The sequence below is a fragment of the Diplotaxodon limnothrissa genome, linkage group LG14, assembly GCF_057381915.1.
Source record: "Diplotaxodon limnothrissa isolate DT_005_m linkage group LG14, D_limnothrissa_male_GT1.1, whole genome shotgun sequence".
In the NCBI taxonomy this organism is placed as follows: Eukaryota; Metazoa; Chordata; class Actinopteri; order Cichliformes; family Cichlidae; genus Diplotaxodon; species Diplotaxodon limnothrissa.
The window spans coordinates 35,578,935-35,601,485 of NC_140609.1; the positions used below are offsets into that span (position 1 = coordinate 35,578,935).

General features: G+C 42.6%; 2 protein-coding genes across 2 annotated transcripts in view; one reads left to right on the plus strand and one right to left on the minus strand.

The window, feature by feature from the left end:
• Window positions 1-467: 467 nt before the first annotated feature.
• On the plus strand, window positions 468-1,278 carry LOC146619279 (uncharacterized). The gene is made up of 2 exons (XM_085370691.1): window positions 468-552; window positions 917-1,278. Exons 1-2 carry the CDS (start codon window positions 468-470, stop codon window positions 1,276-1,278), a joined length of 447 nt encoding a protein of 148 aa, XP_085226817.1.
• A 3,797-nt stretch (window positions 1,279-5,075) lies between these two features.
• cdon (cell adhesion associated, oncogene regulated) overlaps window positions 5,076-22,551 on the minus strand; it is a 31,956-nt gene continuing 14,480 nt past the window's right edge. The window contains exons 4-19 of the mRNA XM_085371042.1: window positions 21,997-22,143; window positions 21,143-21,286; window positions 20,758-21,045; window positions 20,407-20,676; window positions 17,349-17,623; window positions 16,842-17,016; window positions 15,456-15,572; window positions 14,653-14,856; window positions 13,849-14,030; window positions 12,515-12,620; window positions 10,101-10,223; window positions 9,640-9,831; window positions 7,855-8,150; window positions 7,658-7,737; window positions 6,449-6,711; window positions 5,076-5,587 (exon numbers count right to left, since the gene is read on the minus strand). Coding sequence (XP_085227168.1) covers window positions 5,433-5,587; window positions 6,449-6,711; window positions 7,658-7,737; window positions 7,855-8,150; window positions 9,640-9,831; window positions 10,101-10,223; window positions 12,515-12,620; window positions 13,849-14,030; window positions 14,653-14,856; window positions 15,456-15,572; window positions 16,842-17,016; window positions 17,349-17,623; window positions 20,407-20,676; window positions 20,758-21,045; window positions 21,143-21,286; window positions 21,997-22,143 — 3,017 coding nt within the window. The 3' untranslated portion in view covers window positions 5,076-5,432. The remainder of the gene's footprint in view (window positions 5,588-6,448; window positions 6,712-7,657; window positions 7,738-7,854; window positions 8,151-9,639; window positions 9,832-10,100; window positions 10,224-12,514; window positions 12,621-13,848; window positions 14,031-14,652; window positions 14,857-15,455; window positions 15,573-16,841; window positions 17,017-17,348; window positions 17,624-20,406; window positions 20,677-20,757; window positions 21,046-21,142; window positions 21,287-21,996; window positions 22,144-22,551) is intronic.

A 22,551-nucleotide genomic window follows, 5' to 3' on the forward strand; every position in this document is an offset into this window, starting at 1 on the left:
AAGATTGTGTGAATGTGTAGGGATTTATTCAGGTTGCGTGCTTCTCATAGGGTAAATAATAACTCGTTGTGATAGGAGCTAGCGATTTTCTGACCTTGCTAGACCCTCGTTTCCATTTCACGCTGGAAGTGATGGAATTTCTGAAAAGGCTATCTGCACCGGTTTATTTAATAATATATGAAGAGATGGCATCACCGTGACATCCTACACCTTTTACTCTCAGGTCCAGCCATTAGCCCAGTCATGAGTGGAGAGCTGGAGAGACAGGCAAAATGGAGCAACACTGGGGAGGTGGAAGCATTGATGAATAATTTAAAGGGAATCCAGTGTAGTTTGAAAGAAATCTCCCTGTCAGTCCCCCTGCCTCGCTCAGTCACTCTCAGTGTGTACAGCAGTGTAGAGTGGAGAGGGACACACTATCAGCACTGTGATAGGCTTTAAATAGCCCCCTGGCTTGAGATTTCCAGATGAAACTTTGTGGCACCGCAGAGAGACTGAGGATGATTCCTTATCTCTGCATTCTCCTCTGCTGGATGGCTCTTCCGCTACACGGTAAAGGCTCATTGTACTTTAACCTTAAAATGTTCAGGTGGAGGCGAGTTGAGGCAAGGAGAATTTCTCTTTATCACACACCGGTATCATTATTTTGTCAAATTGCTAAGCTCAGGCGGAGATATCATAAAATGTGATCTATCAAGTGGCCAGAGGCGTTAAGCTGTAAGTGTTTAATTATGTGTTGTTTATGCTGACACGATTCCTTTGCAACAAACTGTGAGGTCTTAAAAAAGTTTTCCAAGGACACCAATTAATGCATAAATCTGTCAATAATGTTGCTTTGGTCTACTTGAGAAAAAAAGAGCTTTTCTTTGCACACAGTCACAGGCAGGTAACTGACTCTGCCTGTCTTGTGTTGCAGGTCTGGAGATATTTGACCCCGAGGAGGTGGAATACATCCGTTCCCATACCAACGCAACTGTGGGAGGCTCGGTCACCTTGGACTGTGGCTCCATTATGCCGACCATCTTCATCTGGGGCTTCACCAAACCAGGAAGCGATAATAATATAGCTTTGGCTTATAACTACGGGCAAGGCCCGAAGGTTCAGTCTCAGTCCAGCGACTTGGGTCGCATGCACGTGCCCGTGAACACCTCCGCTTTAGTCATAGAGGAGCTTCAGAGTGAAGCAGCCGGGACGTACACCTGCCAGGCTTTGTACGATACAGAGGAAGGGGCCAGGATAACGTTTTACTTCACTGGACTGGATGTAGAGGACAGCTGATTTTGTTGTGTATGTCTTCACATATATCTGCTCTAAAGAAGCGGTTCATGCAAATCCCCCCCCCTCAAATAAGTTCCCTAACATTTAATAACGCAAATAGTTTTGATGTAATTTGTCTCAGAGTTTACGTTGTTAGAGAGGAGTTTTGCTCTTAAATACAGGTGAAGACAATTTCACAGTTAAAGGGAGCCTACAGCAATTCTACACAACTACAACAATTTCCAAATATATACTTTTACTTTGTCATATATGAGAAAACCTGAGAAAGCTTGGCCTTAAAGATTGCAAGTGCTTTTCCAGAAATCTACGTTGAAGGTGTGAAGTTTGAAACTTGTTATGGTTTGTAGAAGTTTGATTCATATTTTGAACAAAATGTACCTCAAAATGCGTTCCCTTTATAAACATCATCTTTATTATTCCTGTTTATAAATGACGTCCTGGTGAATCGAGATAAATATCTTTGTGTATTTTTAATAAAGAAACTTTGCTGTGTATATAATCCAGACTAACCGACTTACTCCATCTTCCAATACAGGGAAAACACCAGTTTGGGCTGAAGGACACTCAAACACTTTGATCAGTGAAAGACCGCACTGTTGCCTCCTGCAATCTTTGTAGCCATATAAACTTACAACGTGTGACACCATGTAGACCTGAGGTTGTGGTTTTCATTTCAGTGTTTCTCCACTCTTGCATTTTCTTGATTATTAAAGCCATCTGGATTTTTTTGTGCACTGGACATGACTCATTTTACTTGTTCTTTTCTTCAGTGACATATACTGTTCGTGAAATCTTCAGTTGAACTCCAATAACCACCATCCTGCGTTGTTATTCCTTCCTTAAGTACAGAACGATCGTTAGATAACCTCTGTGTGTTGTTGCTATCAACAGACTGAGAGACGGCGGCAGAGCAGACTGACACACTTCATCATTTTAAAGCACATCGCTCCAGGCTGCAAACTGAATAAACGTTTTAGCCTTTTAGCAATGACAGAAACGCTTGCACATAAAACAAGTTTTCTCCTAAATAATTAATTTGTAAAATAAACATATCGCTACTTATCTTCCTGCGCTGGTACCCTCATTTATTTTTCATCTAGGGTGAATTTTTTCTTACTTGTTAATACTGTTGACTCTGAAGATTAGCTCATGTCAACACAAGTTATCATCAGTATATTCATTATGGATCCTGATCAGTCCGATCAAAGAAATTGCAAATTTACCAGGAAAAACGGGGCAGTTAAGGGAATGGAGGTTAAATAAAGATTAAGAGTATTTTTCCCCCTAATTATATCCAACAGGTGCAGTCAGCTCATAATCAGCCAGCTGCTCCAACAGCATGAAAGTACAAAAATGAAAACGTTGCAGCATTTTTGTGTGCTACAAAGGCTGACTGCAAATAAAGACCAGATATCCTCGAGGGAGACTTTGATTATTAGTCTTAAAGCATTCTGCACATGAGCTCATCCTTTGCAGGGGCCCGTTGGAACACCGCTGGACTTCATCCAACAACAACACGCTTCACTTGTGGTTTGTGACATCTCAAGGATAAAACCGCCCGTGGCTGAATCAACCGAGTTAACAGCACACTGCCCGATTCATAAGAATTGCATTCATTCAGGGTGTGCTGAAGAGGGGAGAGAGGAAGAATGGTGGGCGGAGGGAAGAGAGACTGGCGTTAACAGGTCCGCTCTGCAGCAAGGGGCAAAAATTCCAGGGCGGACAATAAGCTTTCTTGTTCCCATGGGCTCCTTAATGAAGGGGTGTAGCTGTGTGGGTAGAGGGTGCAGGGCAGGGCTGGGAGAGAGTGCCGACTGACAGACGTGGGAGATGGAGAAGCAGCTCATTTAGAGACAACCCTGTCCTTATCTTTTCCTCATCATCCCAGGCTGCTTCTGTCAGCATCCCCTCTCCCTCCCCGGATAATTTCTCCTTCATTTCCAGCTTCATTTCCTATCCATTGTTTTGTTCTCTTTTTTCTTTCCAAACAGCAACAATAGACACTGTATGGACATAAAATAAATGCTAAGAGGAAACTTGAGTCTGCTTCTGTAATGCCGAGTTTGGAGCCAATAGGTACTTTTTTCTCTTTCTCACAATCAAATCAGTGTAAATTTAAATAACTAGAGTTTCAGGGCTGCCAACACTTCTACAGACTCTTCTTGGGAAACAATTCAAGTCAGCTTAATGGACTCTGGCTGCCTTAATGGCACAACAACCTCCATCAAAAATAAAAATAACAGCCGGAAGATGCTGCGCCACGCCTCAGCAGTAGGCGAGCAAATCCAGGAGCCAGGAATATCCCGTATACCATCAGTGGGAGGAGAAATGCCATGCGAGCCAGGGCCTGAGGACTGGCAGCCAACTCTGGCAAAAATCACAGGCAGACAGGCACCAAGCATGGAAAGCCTGCACCGCAGTCATCCTCAGTGAAGCACAGCCAGCCCCGTCATCCGCCTGCTGCAACCCTATCAACTTCAATCAGCCAACACACCATGAAGATTATTTTTAAAACCAATAGAGGTTTTAAGCCTTTAGAAAATGGGCAACACAGGCTGAAACTTGAGAAGAATATTGTACAAGTGTTTTATGAATGAGTTATCTGCACAGCAGGAACATCACACAGCAACTTTTCACAACTGATTTGCTGGTTTCCTCTATTTGGTGCTTTTCTCACTGCCCGTCACGTTTTTCTCACTCTGGTTTTTTCCTCACAGAAATTGTAAAACTGCAGCAGTAGATTCTGGTACTCGACAAAAGCCACTAAAAGCTTCAGTTCACTGGTGACACAAAATGCACTTTCAAGCATGAGAAGCATTAGAATCTTTGCTACTTCTAGCAAATAACTACACCGAACTTTTAATCTGATGTCACATGGACCAGCTGTTGACTGTGTCTCACAGGTAACTCTGTCAGGTGATGTCTTGAGAGTTTCGGTTTAAAGAAAACTGGCTACATTCTCCTAATTAGCCCTTTATGATACCTGGCCACGCAGTGAGTTTCATTTCATTCTTTCATCTTTGAGACATTTCTGCAGACTAACACAATAGTGTTACAGACTTAATAACACTGTGTTGTTATGGCCATTTTCCCTGCAAAATAAGACATTAAAAACTGTTTTCTTTGTAAAGTGGTTGACGTTTCGTTTTTAGAACTAGTGATGCCACACTGACGAGAGGATTTAAGATTTCTTTGCACATAGTATTTCCTGCTGTTCGTAGAAACATTCTGCTTGTGGCCGAGCATTTGCACTGATGCATTGCAAAGTTATCTAGGCTGCTCACACTTAACATCTCTGTCTTAATGTAACTACTCAATTTCTCTAATAGATTGCGGTCAGCAGGTCATCAGAGCTCTCAAAGTTAACTGGATTTTGTGTAAAGTGATGACTTATCAAACAGTCAGTGAAGCAAAGCGCATCAGCCTTAATCTGAACAGTGCAGGGAGCGTTCACCCCATTCAGGGGTCACTGCAGTGGAACAGCCCATCACACAGCCACATCAAAGGCCTGCCAGAAATATCGATGGGTTTGGATCGAGGCGGGGAAATTCACTACGGCAATCATTCATCGGGTGCTGCACATGAAGGAGGTCAGGAAAGACATTGAAAAAGGTTGTTGTTGACTCTCCCACATCTTTTTTTTTTATATTATTACAAAACTTTACACAGACAACTGCTAATCTCCACACTTGAGTGGAACACATAGAGACACAACACAACAAAAAATAAAAAGTATTTCTCATTCAAAAGGCATAAATAATATAAAAGACAAACTTTTTTCTTTAAAACAGATACATTCATATGAAATAATATTTTACTACTACAAAAAAATAAATAAGTCATCTAAAGAGTTTTTGATCTTTTATGAGACGCTTCCCGCCAGTGGGATATAGTGTCTTTTCGCTTCTCTCCGTCTGACTGCGCTCTCAGTCTCTTGTAGTCCCTCTTTTTCCCCCACGTTGCTCATCTCAGCTCAGTCCAATCAACACTTTAGTGTCCTCGTCACCATAACATGCAGTGTCTCTGACTATCCCACCGCTCGCTGGTCTTCCTTTTTTCCACTCTTGATACTTCCACAGCTCTCGTTCAGCCTCTCTGTCTGTTTTCTCTAAACTTCCAAACTGTGGGAGAGTGTGCTTGTGTGTGGGCTATGTTCAGGCCTCCTGCGGGCCAGGCTGGATAAGCTCTCCCGCCAGGCTGCTGCTGGAGATCCACCCAGGCTTTTCGTCACAGTCCAAGTCTGGCAGGCCAAGACTCTCCCAGCGCACCACAGGCCCCTCCGTGTCCACACACTCCGGCTCCTCCCCAGCTGCACACAGAGCGAGAGAGAGAGTGAGAGAGAGCGAGAGGCCTTGGTTTACTATTTGTATTAAAAAAGACAAGCAGAGATTCTGGAGAGGCCCACAGTGTAATTTGTGGTGACGCCGCATAGTTTGTCTGCATACAACATCAGGATTGGCAGTGATATAAAAATCTACTAGCAATGCAACAGTGCTGAACCGTGAGCATCTAGAAGTAAATGTTTTAAATTAATGCGCTAATTTCTTAAAGCAACTTGTTAAAAGCTACATATGGGATCTTTTTCCCACTAGGAAATGTGTAGAAAACATCAGCCTACCAGCACTGTAAGTACTGGGTCACCTTCACATTGCACCCACTTGGCCATGAAAATCAATGCCACGAACTTTCTGCTGCACAGTTTTTGCACTGATGGGCAGAGAAGCTTTGGAGCTCTGCAGTTATTGAGTCAGCAGATTGCTGGTGACTTTTACACTCTAAGTGCCTCAGCACTCAGCGACCCCACTCTGCAGCGGCTCTTACATGGTCTAAAACTTTGTGGTCGAGTTGACGTGGTTCCTTCAACTCTTCCACTTTGCAATAGTGACTCACTCTTTCACCCACTTCTTGAGTTATGATCAAGGGCAATAATGAGACCGGGATATCATAACAGCTACATAATGTTAAGGCGACAAGGTTGTCCCCGCCTAAGTCTTGTTCTATAGCCTCATTATTCGACTGATAGCAAATTTAATTAAATGATCTGTAATCATGTGAGAAGCTTGGATATAACTTGGGAATTTAATTGCATAATAGGTGCAGTGAGAAGATGCAGAAATGGAAGACAAAATACATGGAAAGAACTTTTTTTTTCTGGAAAAACGTGTCTCACCAGTGTTGTCTGCTAGATAGGTTTCATTGTTGCTGATCAGACAGCAGGAATGCTGTGAGGGCGAGGACTCTTTGTGCTCATCTGATCGGTATCCTGCGTTGGCCTCCTGGTCCACAGAATGCGTGTGGCTGTCGTGGCCGCGGCACTGTGATGAAACCTGGCCCAGAGGCACCATCTCCAGCCCGTCCTGCTGGCACGGCGCCACGCGATGCATTAGAGGGAGCGTGCCACTGGAGAAAGTGCCATTGGTCTTGTTGTAACATCTGGTCAGAGACAAACAGAGATGGAAGGGAAACATTCATTAATGCCCGTGCGTTGCTGAGTGTTCACTCTCTGACAGCTCTTAGCAGTGCTTTACATGCTCATTCTTTCTCTCTGAAGGTTTGCCACCAGACACAGAAAAACTCTGAATTAATATTACTAGTCCACAAAACAATGACAGCTCTAACACAACTGGAGCGCTCTCATCGTGCTTCAAAAACTGTTTTCATCAGAGATTACAGGCCACACAGCCTCTAAGTAACTGTGACACATTGTGGTTTTGCTCTTCAGTGAAGTTCCAAAAAGCAGAGAGTTGCACGCAGCAAAGTTGTCCCTGTTTTTCCGAACTCAGCTTCCCTCAATCGGGACACGATTGGATTGTGACCTCACCCCCCTCTTTTCCCAGCAGACGGAGGTAAATAAACACAGGACTCATTAGGTCTGCTGGCTGGGTGCACACAGGGTAAACTGTGATGCTGGGGACCCTTAAATACATAAACAGGACTAAAAGGAAGGCAAATGTGTCCGTGTGTGTGTTTGGATCTCAAAAGGGGCTCTTGAGCACTTCTCAGCGATATCTTAGTAGAAATATGACCGATCTGTATTTTTAGGCCCAATTTGAAGTAAACAACGTTAATTTGAAATCCCAATAATTTCCATTTCCAGATTTTTTTCACTTGTTTGCTTGTTATTTCATTTGATTTTCCACACTGATCACTGCAATTGAAAGTAAATAATCTTAAAAAGGGGATGTCATATTTTCATTGGAGAAAAAAAGAGAAGATGTAAGAAAACTGTACAGGGACATAACTATATAAGAAAAAGGATATACAACTGGTATTACAAAGCCCATTAAGAAAAGTCCCGTTTCAGTTCACCTGCCAAGTGTAAAATAGATCAAAAACCCATACAAACACCTTGCTTAAGAGTTAGATTATGCTATCTCACCTGTTGTTGTTGCAGAGGTTTTGACAGCTCATACAATCAGAAGACTCTGTTTGGGGAAGAGCTGTGTACATGCCTCCACCCTGACAGGGAGACACAAACACCAGATTAAGCCACACTGAATGGAATTTGTACCTGTGCATGTAAAATACCACAATTTAAAACATCATGGACATGGACACCACGACCTCAGCACTCACGTTATGATGGTGGTGAGGGTGTGAGTGCTCGCAGTCCCGCGTGCTGTGCGGCAAGGTGCCGTTGTGGCCATGCGGGGGACCTGGTGTGTACAGATTCCCAGAGCCGTTGAGCAGTGCCAAGCCATTCGGAAGTTTGTGGTGGAGGTGATGGCATCCTTGGGGTAACATCTGGCCACTGTGTCCATAGCCACTGTGGATACCCCCATTAACGCGACTGTTGCCAGGCAGCGTGGTGTAGTCGAGCACATGGCCGTTCAACTCTGGTGACTGGTACAGGTAGCCGGGAGCATCAAACTCTGCAGCAAGAGAGGCTACAATCAAGATAGGAACAAGACCAGTTTCAGCTCTGGAGTAACTTTAGCTTGAAAAATTATTTAGGGCATCAGCTGGAATAGTTTTGGATATTGCTTAAATAGACAAAAAAAACTGTAAAACTACAATTCCAAGAAAGCTGTAAATAACAGCAAAATAAAATGATTTAAAAATCTTTGATTGCTCTGACCGCAGTAGAGTTTTCCACTTGGTGATGGTGGCATTTTTGGTGGATGGCAAAGACAATGATTTCTGGAAGCGTTCCTGAGCCCACGTAGTGATTTCTAGTTTTCAATACAGCTCCATCTGTGAGCTTGAAAGTCACAGGCATCAAGAGTCTTTTGATTATATTATTTAGTATAGGTTATTTAACGTAGTCTTCATAATTTTATATTATTCTGACAATGTTAAAAATTGTAGACGCAACTTGGTGAATCTCTGCCTATCTGCCTCTTCTAATTTTATTTAATTTAATAACTGTACAGTACTCTGTTTATAGTAACCATTGTCCTTGATGTAAATATGTAAGAAAAAAAATTGTGTATGTTTCTGTTCTGTGTCCTGTGTACTGTTTGTTGTATATGTGTCTTTCTGGCTGCTGTTACAACCAAATTTCCCCTTGTGGGACAATTAAAGGATTATTCTATTCTATTTTATTCTAAGATGCTCTTTTTATACCCAATCACATTACTGACCTGTTGCTAAGTAACAATTAGTTTCAAAATGTTCTCCCTTTTGTTGCCCATGTCCCAACATTTTCGAGATGTGTTGCTGCCGTCAAATTCTCGATGAGCTCATATTTTTCATGACATACTAATATGTCTCAGTTTAAACATGTTTTCTGTGTTCTATTGTGAATTAAATATAGGTTTGCAAGACCCGAAAATCACTGCTTTTATTTACATTTTACTGAGTATCCCAGCTTTCTTGGAATTGGGGTTGTATGCGTGGCTTTGCCAGTTTTGATGATGTTTACAGCCCCCCAGACAAGCAACCAAACAAGCATTTCAGCACTGGTGACATAATTCAAATATCATATTGTAACAGGTATCATGTGCCCAACTGTTTGATCAACTAAGATGTTGATGAACTGCGATGAATCATATGCGACCCTCATACTTACATAAAAGGTGGAAACCAGTGACCCAGTCTACGAAATCTTTAAGCTACAAAATTTCAGCTATTTACAGATCCAGCGGGTCTGATAAAGAGCTCATCTAACAATGGCCAACTCTTTTGCAGGCACTGTGGGATCTGTATATGCACTTGGAATGAACACTTGGAATATGTTTCACAAGCTGTCTTGGGGCCAGCTATTCTCAAAAATGAGTTAACTCTTGCATGCTTGCTGTTCATCTTGCAGTGAACAGCAGTGTAAGATAGAGCATGCTACGAGAAAAAGTTTGCTTTTCATACCCTGAGCAATGTTTGGGTATTGATTTTTAGTCTAGTCTACTTTGATATTAAACTCACTGTGCATGTTGTTCTGTTGACGATTCCTCCACAGACAGATGATAATAAAGGACACCAGGATGAACACCATCACCGTTAAAACAGAGCCCACAATCACGTAGAGCAGTCCTCCAGGAGGGCTTGGGGTATCCACAGGATGGGGGTCAGATGGGGTAATAGGGTGCTGGCTGGGTGATCCTGGAGACTGGCGTGCTGCAGAAGAGAGGAAGAAGGGGACATGAGGAACAACCTTTTACCCATTTGCGTTAAGGAAAATAACAAGGTACAGCACCAAACCATAAAATGCAAGCCATTGTTGTTGAGCTCATAAAACCCAGTACATTTATGTTGTGTAATTTTGGTGATCATACCCGTCATTAAAGTTACAGCCTTTGCAGAAACATGCCTGGACTTCTGATAAACTAGAGGTTTGGTTAAAGTGTGAGTCATTTCTTCTGCATTACAGCGTTGTGTTTCCTTACCTCTGGTCTCACAGATCATGACGTTACTGTATTCACTCTCTCCCCCGTCATTAAAGCACTGCATTTTGATATCGTAGGAGGTCTCAGGTTGGAGATGTCCAATCATGTGCCAGTTTTTTATACCTGGGAAGGCAGGAAAAAAGGGGGACAAAGGTGAGAAATCACTTCCTCTACAAGTCAGTGTTGACACAACTTGTTTAAACTCACAGCCAGTTTTTCGCTTCCTATTGTCCTTCGCTTCAGGCTTCTCACTCAGGTCATGTTCTTTCCCTCTCTCTCTGCTTCACACCCAAACCTTGTCTCCTTCTCTGACAGTCTCACCAGGACCCAGACAGTTGCCTTATTCGAGACAAGCTCCATATATGGCAGCTTCATGTTTGTCCTGGCTTGCCTCCAGTATTCCCACTCCACACTCACGCCACTGCTGCACTACTACACACTATCACACTACTACGTGCTTTGAAATCACAGATGAGACAGCTACAGTCTCCAACATGGAAATGCCACATTTCCTACAAATGAGGCTGAAATAAGCTGCTGTACTTGTCATGTTTCATTTCATAACAAGTATAATAAATCGCTGCACATGTACTACCTATGTCCCGAGGTAATTTTAGTGGGAACACGTTTTTAGAGAGGAAGCATACACTGAATCTCAGTATTTAATGTCAGTATCACCGTAACAAAAATGCCTCTAGGCAAGTGAGCGACTTAGAAACTGTTGCAAGAAAAGGTCTCTTCTAGAAAATAAGGATAAGGCTGGGTATGCTATGGGACAGGTCTCCTTTGTGATCGGCAAGCAGCGATGGCATGAGTGTATTCTAAATCTGACCCATCCTTCCCTCGTCAAGTGTAGTTTCAAAAGAAATAAAAGGCCAAAACCTTTAGCTTAAGACTAAAAAATGGGACTTAACACGTCAATAGGTGATGTTATGGTCACTACGTCCAATTTTATCAGCTTTTTATTTTTCCAACTGTGGCCTCAGTCACACAGGACAAGAGATCAGTCAGAAACCTGTCGGCAATTTCCCGTTACCAGGATAATATTACAGTCACACTAAGGAAAACAATGAATGGAGACAGTGGCACAACCAACATTATTGCACCATGTGCAATAAACAGACTACGTAATTGCCTTTGATATCATTGCTTCAAAGATGGAGGCAGTCAGTTGCCGTCCTCAAAGCAACTTCAGTGCATCAAGACAGCAATAAAAGGGCATTTAGATGGCTATCAGTCTGCTAACGGTTTGCAATTGAATGGCGTTAAGCTGGCAGTTGCACGCAATCTGTTTGTGACTAACACGATTACTAACTGTGATAAAACAGCAAAAATTCCAAATCTGTTATTGTCTGCTGCAAATCTGTTCCCATCTAAATACACAGAAAATCACATTGAACAGAAATCCAAAATGTTCAACTCAGCACAGTCTAAATAAGATTGGTTGTTAATTGTCGGCAGTTATCTTCAAACCTTTGCCAGCCTGTCTGAGACTGACTGCAGCGACTGTGCCTTGGGTTCAAAATTGGTCAGTTTTTTGGGTACTGCAAGTTAAACCTCATGGTCACCAGTTGGTTGGCCTCAGCTACATGCAAATGTGAAAAAAATCAATTTAATCACCAGACAATTGATTCAAGTGCCATTCTCTCTTCTGCCACTCTTCTGAAACTGGCAACATTTTAGTGCAAAAAATAAGACAAATTCTTCTTTAGTCCAAATCTTGTGCTCAGTCTGATTTGATACTTTATTTGCCAAACTGTAATTTTATGAGCATACCATAACACTATAACACTGGGCTTTGATGGGTATTACCATTTTTTCAGCTCTTAAAATCTGACATTAAGTGTAAGCTGGTCAGAGGTTCCTGTTTAAATCTACTAATTTTTAAATGTTATAGCAACGCAGCTATCCACATCTTAAAATTTCTCTCTTTAATGACTGAATTTTTGGAATTTGTAACTTCGGTGTAATAACAAGCTGCTCGCTGGGGACAAAGACCAAACAGACATTTGTCCCTGGCGGTGTGGAAAGTCACATACTCAGATGCTGGAGAGATGGGCAAAGTGAATGGATGCCCCTCCCTCCCTTCCTGCACCCAGCTCAACTGTTAGCATTCCACCCAGCAACCTGAGCTGCTCTCGTCTGGTCGGGCTCATATTACATCTCCGACCTATTAGCTGGCAACCATTTATTAAAAACAGATTTCAGAAAGCAGTGCACTCTCTATAAATCAACGCGCCAAAATGCACACCACTCTCGACACAGTATCCATTACACTTCCAAGTTTATCTGTAAAGCACGAGCTTACGTCTACAACAGGACTGGGGGAAGCTGTCGACAAACACTCTACACCGTTACTCACTCGGTATGCAGTGGAAAAACATACACGCGGTAAAACATGTAGCTCCACTTACCTTCAACCACGTCCCTTTTGTAGTCGCTGTCATTGTCACTGTCCGTGGGCCGGTAGTAAATGTAGAAGCCTTGGATCGGAGTGTTGTTGTTAGTCGAGGGACTATACTGGATGGGGATGGAAAAAAGATTATGTTGGACTACAGCAATCTGGTAAGCAATTATCATACAAAGAGAGGAAATTTTCCAGCACCTAATAGCGGGCCCTGTTATCAGCAGATGTACAAGACTGCAAGCTAGATTGTGATTGCACTGTCTGTCTGAAGTTGAGGAAATAATGAGGCTGTCTGAGGTTAAGTAAATGTGGGGAACTATCTACATCCATCTGCAACCAAAACTGTTGTAAGGCAGAAACAGCTTTGAAGACAGAAGAATCAAAACCCAGAGGGACAGGGCCTCCCTTTCTTGCTGTTGGAGCAGAGCTCCTATCAGTACAGTCTGATTGGCTGCAAAAGAACCACGATCAGTTCAAACACAGGTGAGCCACCTGGAAAAGTCACTTCATCAGCCAAACTTTTCCACTGTTATGCAGGGACAGGAAGTTGTTCAGATCATTTTGATGAATGCGCACTTAACTTTGGAGACTTAACTCTTATAGGAGCCTGAACAGGAATCATCAGTAAAAGCGGAAAACATTATCAACCATGTTGCGGCTGGCATAATTCTCCACTCATTATCGTAGAACACATGTAGGTAAGGGCACGCGCTGTTTTTCTTGGCTAACATAACATGAATTTCCACAGCAATTGTTCAGCGCTCCAGTGGGTTGAACCGGAGATGCTGATCATGTCGGCACCCTGTATTTAAGCGTAAATAAATCCACAATGGCATGGCATTTTGCACAAGTCAACAGACTTTTTAAGCACGGTTTAATCAGATCTGACTTAAGTTCCGGTGACCACTGAAAGAAACGTTTTGGCTCTCTACTCATTCACTTTAAAATTCCAGCCCAAGCAACCGAACAGAGCCACTGCCATAAAGGTGCTGAGTCCTAACAGTTGCCACTAGAATGTAAACGAGTTAGTATTTCATTTTTATACTTTCTTGCTTCCATTTCAACAGTATTTCATATCTGTAGCTGTGACATCACTGTTTCACAGTATCCACAGAAAGGAAATCCACAAGGAAACAAAAGTAGCCAGATAATCAAACACGACTGAAAAACCTTTTAAATGCTAATTTTGGTCAATGCACTAGAATACTGCGTGGACACAATTACTGTAAATACAGCAGTTTTGTGTAAAACTCACTGATAATTTTTGACAGTTTATCTTTGTTTTCACTACTAAATGCGCTTGTTTGAATGCCACTACTACTTCCATGATGTACTACTCACAGTCCAGCGCAGCATGATCTGTGTGTCGCTGATAGCATCCGTGGATGAAATATGAGGCCCAACCACTGGACGGTCTGTCTTAGGAGGGCTTGTTTGCGGCACTTGGTACGGCTTCGAGGGAATGCTGTGGGGGCTCTCACCGTACATGTTCATGGCTGCCACCCGAAACTTATAGGTGGATCCTGAGTGAGAAATACAACAGGAGCAGCAGTGTTACAGTACAGTGTTGCTAAGCAAAAGCTAATGTTGGATTTCTTAAGCAGGCAACACTCATATGATGCTGTTAGTTGGTGTATTGGAACTGAAAGGGGAAAAACAGCTGATGGCACAGCATCTGAAATCTTGTTAATAGTTGAAACTTTATATTATTTATAATATATATACTATTTGCTGATGTATGATATGATCTGTTTTATCTGGTTTATAAAGTTTGAGAAGCCCTCAATGCTTTGACCATAAAACTTTTATTTTCCCTTATTAATAATTGTCCCTGGGTATTTTATTTTATTCTCACTATTACTTTTTCTCTTATTTTCACATCAGCATTTTTGCAGACCAGTGACAACTACAAATCAACATAGACCAAGAAATAATAACAACAACTAATTGCTGTTTATCAATTGTTGATTTCATTGTCAGTGATGGGGTAAAGTTTTTGCGAGCCGAACGGCAGCATAAAGTTATTTATAAGAATTGTGCTATTTTTCAAATCTCCTTAAAAAAGGAAATTCTCCTCTGGGCAGATCAATCATTTTCTGCATCACTGGACTGTAGAGAGAAGTTGTGAACGATGTGTAAACTCACCAGGCTCCAGATTGCGAACCTCCACAGACAGCTTCAGAGGTGAGATGTTATCTGCAGCCACAACCCACTCGGCACTGCGGCCGCGTCTGTACTCCACGCGGAAAGCTGTGATCGGAGAGCCGCCATTGGCTCTCGGGATCCAGGTGACGTATGCTGAACTTTCAGTCGCCATGGAGATGGTCGGGCGATCGGGAGCCTCTGGAACTGGTGAAAAAAAGCAAATAGGAATTAAACTCGTACCTGTCATTACTGCATCTGAATTCATGCAAACGTGATTACGGAAAAAGAAAAAAAAGTAAAGCACGCACATCACAGGGAAGCCACAGAGGGATGTATACTTACTGCCTGGCCCCTTAGTCACAGAGTTAGAGAAGGCAGGAGCGAGTAAGACAGAAAGAAAAGAGGGTTAGTGAAAAGATTAATGTGAGTCTCAGCAAAGTAGGGCCTGCTTGTGACGCGAGTAAGTCAAATGCACGCACACAGATACACACACTCATTTCTGACCCTAAAGCTGTGTGTAATCTCACAGCATCTCTCTCCCAAAGAGTCATTACGGGGTGTCAACTATCATCTGACTGTTTGTACTCTGAGGCACAAAGAAACAAAGCAGACCACATCTAAACATTAAGCTCTGCGATCTGTTTAACACAGTCTGGTCATGAACTCCACAGTAACTAGCTACAAGACAGAAAGCCCCATAATTTTCCCCAGAAACATCCCACAATCATTGTCTGCACAGAGTCCAGCAGCTGCAGCAACAACGCAGGGCCTTTCAGACAGTCTGCGATTGTGTCGGCACCAACCTCTGTCATGTATGACAACTCCAAAGTGCGTGTTGGGGGTTTTGTCCTCTGGAGCTTTGGGTGGCACGGAGATGACGGGAGGCTTGGAGGGATTCTTGTTGGGGGAGGTGCTCTTCTCTGAGAGAGGAAGAAGAAAAGCTGGAGGTAAGAAAAACATCAGCACTGCCACCAGAGGACACACTTCAAACATCAGTTTTGTAAAAATCTGCTTACGGCTGCATAAAGATCTGTGTTTTAAATTGCACACTAGGACGTGTTTTAAACAAAATGGGCGTATAAAACCTGCAAATTTCTTAGTTTACGGCAGGCCTTTGAAATTGTTTGTGGGTATTTGAGTTCTTTGTATCTATTTGGTGACTTGTAATGGTTGTAAAGGACTGTATATTTTTATAGACTTCGTGGAAGCATAAAAGTTTATGGATTTAGTATTTCTCTACCAGAATTGGATTCCTAAAAGCAGGAAGAGGTAAACAGAAGACACATAAAAATGCACGTTACTCTTCTTCTTGTTCTGGTAGAGTTTGGCTGGACGCAGGAGCCCAGAGGTTGGCATTTTGATGGTCCTGGACTATTTTGTAAATGAACCACCCCGAAGATATAATCATATCTGTGGTTTTTGGCAGTATCCCTGGCTTTGCATATTTCTGACCAGGGAATATTTTGTAACCCTGCTGTGGTAAAGCACAATTGTTATTGTGTTGGAATACTTGCGGTCATTCTTCTTTTATTTGTCTCTAAACAGACAAAAAGCATGTTCACGCTTGTCTACGATGACTGACACCGGTCATTATGATTGTGTTCACAATGGTGACTGGACGACCTGCTGGAATACCTGAACAGGTAAGGTAATAATCTACGATTACACTGAGTAAATGGCTGCATATAATAATAAAATTTCAATAACTGTCTTCATTGATCTGCATAAGATTTTATCATTTTTTCTTCATTCTGTGCCAAAAGCCAAAAGTTGAAGGCACTTTGTTTGGCCTTACACAAATCACAAATATCAAGCTAAATCCCTCAAATTAATATAATTGCGCAAAAACTACAGTAAATCTTCTTGCAACCTTAAACGAAAAATTCATTGTGCTTTGCTCATTTTTCTGTCCCACGGAGACTGCTATCAGCGGAGAACATGCTTCTGTTTCTTCTCCGACAAATGTATTCTCTAGCGTCTGCTCAATGTTAGTGCAAAATGTCCAAAAACAACCAGACCCTCCTTAACTCAGCATGGCCCTTAATTTATTGTTCAATCTTTGTAGCTTTGGTGGAAATGAGAGTAAAGTTTTTTTCTTACAGCATTTAGCAATTCCCAGGAATATTAGCAGATACTGATTAAATAGTGTTTGAGAGTTTTCTTCATTATAAGCCAGTGACTGGGCTGACCTTTGCCCGTGCGGAAGGTGAGCATGGCCGGCTGACCCTCGCCTGCTGAATTTCGAGCCACCATCAGCACCTCATAGAGACTTAAGGACTCCAGCTCTGACAGCCGCAGGGTCTTCTCACTGCCAGGCACACGGACCGTGTGCCAGCTTCCCACCACCGTTCCCATTTCATCAACCTGACACACAGACACATACAACAGCATGACTAAAAATGACAGTGATAGTTAATAATCCTTCGTATTTAGTCTCAGTTTAGTTTAGAAGCCTGAGCAGCATCACTAACAAAGGCTGTGATTTACACAGGTGCTCCACAGTCACATTTTCCAACTCCAGCAAAACCGATTCCTGCCAACAAAGTTTAACTAGCAGTTTTATAGTCAGAGTGAGACGATTTCTGAAGCAAATATTTTAGAAGGAAAGTGAACAGCCTTTTATTCATATTCATATTTTCAGGGTAAAATATGAGCAAAATATTTCAGAAAAACTAAAGAAAAAGATTTTTCCCTACCTTACGGTATTTAACAAAATAGGCGTTGATGGGATTGCCTCCATCGCGCCCCGCCTTCCACTCCAGATCATACACATCAGGCTTGTGAGTCTGAGGTGGGCTGATGATGATGGGTGCCTCTGGGGTAGGACGGTTGCCGCTCCTATCAGCCGGCAGGTTAATCGGATCTCCTTCGTTTTCTGTGAGGAGACGCTCGTGGCCCTCGTCGCCCTGTATCGGGTGGAGTGACGGTGAAGCTTCAGGCAGCGCACCAACAGTGGAACCCGACTGTGAATCTGTCAGTGAGGAAGATCAGAGATGATTAAAGTGAGATGTGATACAGTCGCATCAAAGATCAGTCAGATTCACAACAGACTTTGTTAACTTATGATCACCAGGCCACATCAGCTCAAGTCTCAGCTGATACCCTTTTACACATGCAATCTGCAAGCTGCTTTTCAACCCACCTCCACAGGTGACTCATCTTTTCAGTGCAGACTTAATCAACGTCAAGTCTACCGTCAGTGATGCCTGCTTTGTTCTGTGTAGGGGGTCTTAGTGCAACTTTCCTGAGTCATACCATTAAATACAAATGACTGTAGATGGAAACGCCTATCTTTGCTCATACTTTTGGCAGAAAATAAGATTTTGGAAAGTCATGCTTTTCATGGCATTAGGCAAACAAATGCCATAAATAACCGTTAACAGTACTATATTTGTTGATCTCATTTTTGTGTTGTGTATGTTCACTTTTTCCAATACAATTGTGGATCTTTGTTCAGTTTTGTACAGCATGGAGGAGGAGAAAGCACCAAGAAAAGCTGACTAACACAGTGGCCCCGCCTGTGCACAAAGGGCAACTTGCTGGAAAGTTTTACATTTGGAACAAATATGTGTACAGTGCTACATCAAATCACACTTTGCTTTTTTTATTAAATCCTTGTCAGAGCCAGAGTGGTCCACCTGGGCAAATCATGCGAGCTGGGAGTCTTATTATGGCTGACATTAGCTTGGCAAAGTTCAGGTGAACTGTTGGGTTTTTTTCACAGACATTTAGAAGCCACAAAACCTGGGACTGCTCAACTTTGAGCCACATCTCAGAGGTCAAACAGAGTCACAGCTGAATATTAAAAAACAAAACAAGTGAGTAAGGAGGTAAACACCGCAGAGGCACACACACACACTGCAGGGTCCTGGGTCCAGTTTCAGGCTGTTTTTGGTGTATGTGGGACCGGTTCACTTTGTAAAACAAACAGGCCTAGAGCTGGTAACACTAGACCTGATCCTGGGACTGTGGCCAGCTGCCACACATTCCACACACCAACCATTAAAATACCGGAGAGAATCAGACCTCAGCGCTACATCCAGCCCTCCACACGTTCCTGTTCGTTCAGCCCTGCAACACTCTCACCTCTCCACAGCTCTGACTCATAGCTCAACCACAGCCAGGACTCCTACTCTGACACAATGAGAGAGGAGGAGGCGATTAAGGACACAGCGACCTCACTATTCTGATGGGAAGGAGTGGTACATTACAAGTGCTAGTAAACCAAGAAAAAGATACATTGCCAGGTTCTTCCCAGAAAAAGGTCATGGCATTAGAGGAGAGCACCTGGGAGTGAATGTGGTGGTAAATCATGAAGGATTAAGGACAGAGACAGGAGCCTGGAAAGAGCCTGCTGGAGGACCTGTGGATACCTCCTTCCTGTGAAGACGGATCCAGTAAAGAGTAAAGTGTTTTGACTCCTCTTGTTTCACAAGTTTCAGGCAGTAAAAAGGCCAAGTCTTGCACTTAATGATCTTCTGTCACTGATAACCAACAAATAATGACTTTAGTGGATAACTTTGTGATTAGTTTGCATGTTAATTCATAAAAGGTCAAAGAAACCCAGACCACAGCATGATAGAATAACGCACATCAGCAGGTAAATACAGGGTGCTGTCAAACCAAATTTCTTTCTTTGATGAATTACTATCACAGGCTACATAAATCAATAATACTGTTTAATTTGAATGTAATAGCATTTGATAAGCTCCGGTGCCTGGTACCTGATAACAAACTGAATTATCAGCTTGTTTTGTGTATAAAAGTGGTCTGCAGCAAAAAATATTCATTTCTGCAGTTTGTGGAGGGAAGCAAACGTTTTGCAGTGAACCCACCTGATGGTGACTTGTACTCCCTATGTTCTGCATGTAGCCGCATTAATCATTCTGAAGATAGCAAGGAGAGCTCAGGAATGGGGCCTTGGAGTAGAAGGAAAGCTTGGGGGAGACTGCAGGAGGAGGAGGAGGAGGAGGAGGGGGATGGTTGTGATGTATTAATAAATAAAAGGCAGTTGTGTATGATGTTGACAGCTGGGTGGTCTGGTCCTCGTCATAACCCTCCACGGCTACTCCTTACATTCCAGCGTCCGGGGGCTTATTCCCGACGGTGCGCACAAAGCTCACTCTCACGCTCAAGCTCAGTTCAAGGCTCAGGAGGAGGGCGGCCTTGGCCAAGCCTCCCCTGCCAGTCCTTAGAGAAACACGTACATTCACACTCACAAAGCGAGGGCTCCCTGCAGATACTGTATGCACAGGCCCCACAGAGATCCCATCTGGTAAGATGCCTTAACCCTTTCTAACAATACCCTAAATTTTTTGTAACATTTGCAATGCAGTGTATTTCTTGGAACTTCTAACTTTCGGTGTGTGGAACATCTTCAATCTAAGACTCCTCCATTTGTGATGCAAATGCAGGGAAAAGTCTAAGTAAGTTTTGGATATACTGGCTGTCAGATCTCTGCACTCTCTTGAACATAATGGGACCAGATGGCACTTGTCTTGTGGTGCGCAAAGTGATAAAAGAAAAAAATATCAGCAGTGAAATCATAACCCAGTTACTGAAGAAATCTCCAAAACCAGACACCGAAACAATCTAGAATGTCACTAAAGGCTGAATGAAAAATAAATATGTTTGGTTTTGGGATGAATTAAACCTAAGAGAAGAAAACAACCTTTAGTTGTTCCCAACCTAGGAATCAACAAGGCAATCCGGTACAGCTTTTGTTGTTTGATAGAGATAACTGATCATACATACCTCCTTGAGTTGTGAGCATTCCAAAGGACTGCGCTGAGCTAAAGCCATTGTCCAGCAGACACTGATAAACTCCCTCATCCTGTCGTGTCACATCTGAAACAACAAGTGAGGATCCAGAGATCTGAAAGCGATGTGAAGGGGTGATGGGCTCTGCGTTGAACAGCCAGGTGATGTTTGGAGATGGATTTCCTTGGGCTACACAGATAAAACGAGCAGAGGAGCCGAGAGAGGCGAGCTGGTTCCCCGGTCCCTCGATGATGGAAACAGGCTCTGTGAAGGTGAGCGTGAAATGTTAAACATCTGCATCAAACAGTCACCACTCACACTCCTCTCTCATTGTGTTTTTCTTACCGAGAACCTTCACAGTATAGTTAGCGCTGACGAGAGTCCCCTGCTCCGTCTCAACAGCGCAGGTGTAACTGCCTTCATCGCTTCTCATCGCCCCAACAAAGGCCAGATTGTTGTGCTGTCGTTGGTGAGAAGGCCCCGGTATGACCTTGCCATTCTTAAACCACTTAGCTGCAGGTGCAGGACTACCAGACACAACACACTCCAAGGTCAGCGGCTGCGACTTCTCAATCGAAACAGTCTTTGGGGTTTTGGGATAAACGATCTGCACTGAGGAGGAGGGGTCTGAATCTAAACAAACCAAAAAAAAGACAAAGACGTTCGTTGGTCCGACATAACAGAGCAGACATATAAACGCTTCTCCTTGATTTAACATCATCTAACTTACATTTGACGGACAGCTTAGTGCCATGAGACTGTATGACGGTCTCCTTGGTAACAGGGTTCACTGCACCACATTTATACATGCCCTGGTGCTGGGCTGAAACAGAGATAATCTGGAGGTTGCCAGATGGAAGTATTAAATAGTCATCTGAAAAGAGAAGGAAAGGATTAAAGTAATAGGAAGGCCTCCACAGTATACAGCCAGCATGCATCACACCACAAGCAGATGAACAAAAGGGGACAAATGCATGGATTCCTTCATAAATTTTCAAAATGAATGACCAAATGGAAGTGTCTGTTTTGAGGAAATCATATTCACAGATGGCTTCACCAAACTTTACTTAACTCCCTCAAAGTAGTCTTCACTTCTTATCAGAGTCTCTACACTGGAACAAATTATTTTTAAAATCAATAAAAACAAAGCAATAAAAATGAAATATAGAAAATCAAATGTTTATTTATTAAAACAAGAATACTATAGAAGGAATATGTACCAATCAAGGAAAATTCATTTGACCAGATTCCATTAAATCTAAAACTCTGCCTTGCACTTATATCACAAAATCACATGGAAAATTTACATGTAATGAAAAATTTTCATAAAGCTCAAAAATACTCAAAAGGCCTCATAAATGAGAGCCACCTTTATCTCCCTTTGATAAGTGATAGTATATATAAATAATATTTAGCGTAGTGCAGTGTTGCACTTTTTAAATATTCTACAGTCTATTTAGAGCTCATGAATAAATAAAGAAAACTGACATAAGTGGTATTTTTACAATTGAACACTTTTTGACTTTTTCAGAGAACAGCATATACAGTTAGAAAACTACACATTTATCTGAGTTTCAAACATACCTTTTGAAGCTTCCACCCAGCCCCCCTGTATCCTCAGTCTAGGAATAGCTGGAGGAATGCTACGTGGTAGAGGACACTCTATAAGAGCAGTGCTCCCTTCCTGCACTGATAATGACCGCCGTTGGCCATCTTCGTATTTTGATATTTCTGCATGGATAGAAATAAACACAATTGCCTTAGTTCAACTTTCCTTGAGTCCAGAATATCAGACATTTAATATCTTCTGAGCATCTGCACAGTCAGTGACAAAGATGATCAGCACTACTTGAGCTGAGCTGTTTGTGTTGGACCACTTGGCTTGTTTATTGTTGCAGTGAGTGATTCGACTCATGCCTGATACAGTTCCAAAGCAAGGTCAGCCTCTTAGCATACTGTCCAAGAGCAAGAAGCATCCCAGCAGGAACATGCTGCACACAGGAAAGCCCAAAGCTCATTAAGGATACCGGTCAAGAGGCATCTGGAACGATGCCCGAGTAAAAGCTCCTACTGCTTCCTTCCCCTCCGCCACTCAGCAGCAGGCAGCTGAGGATAGGCATTCTTTCTAAGTGTTCAGCA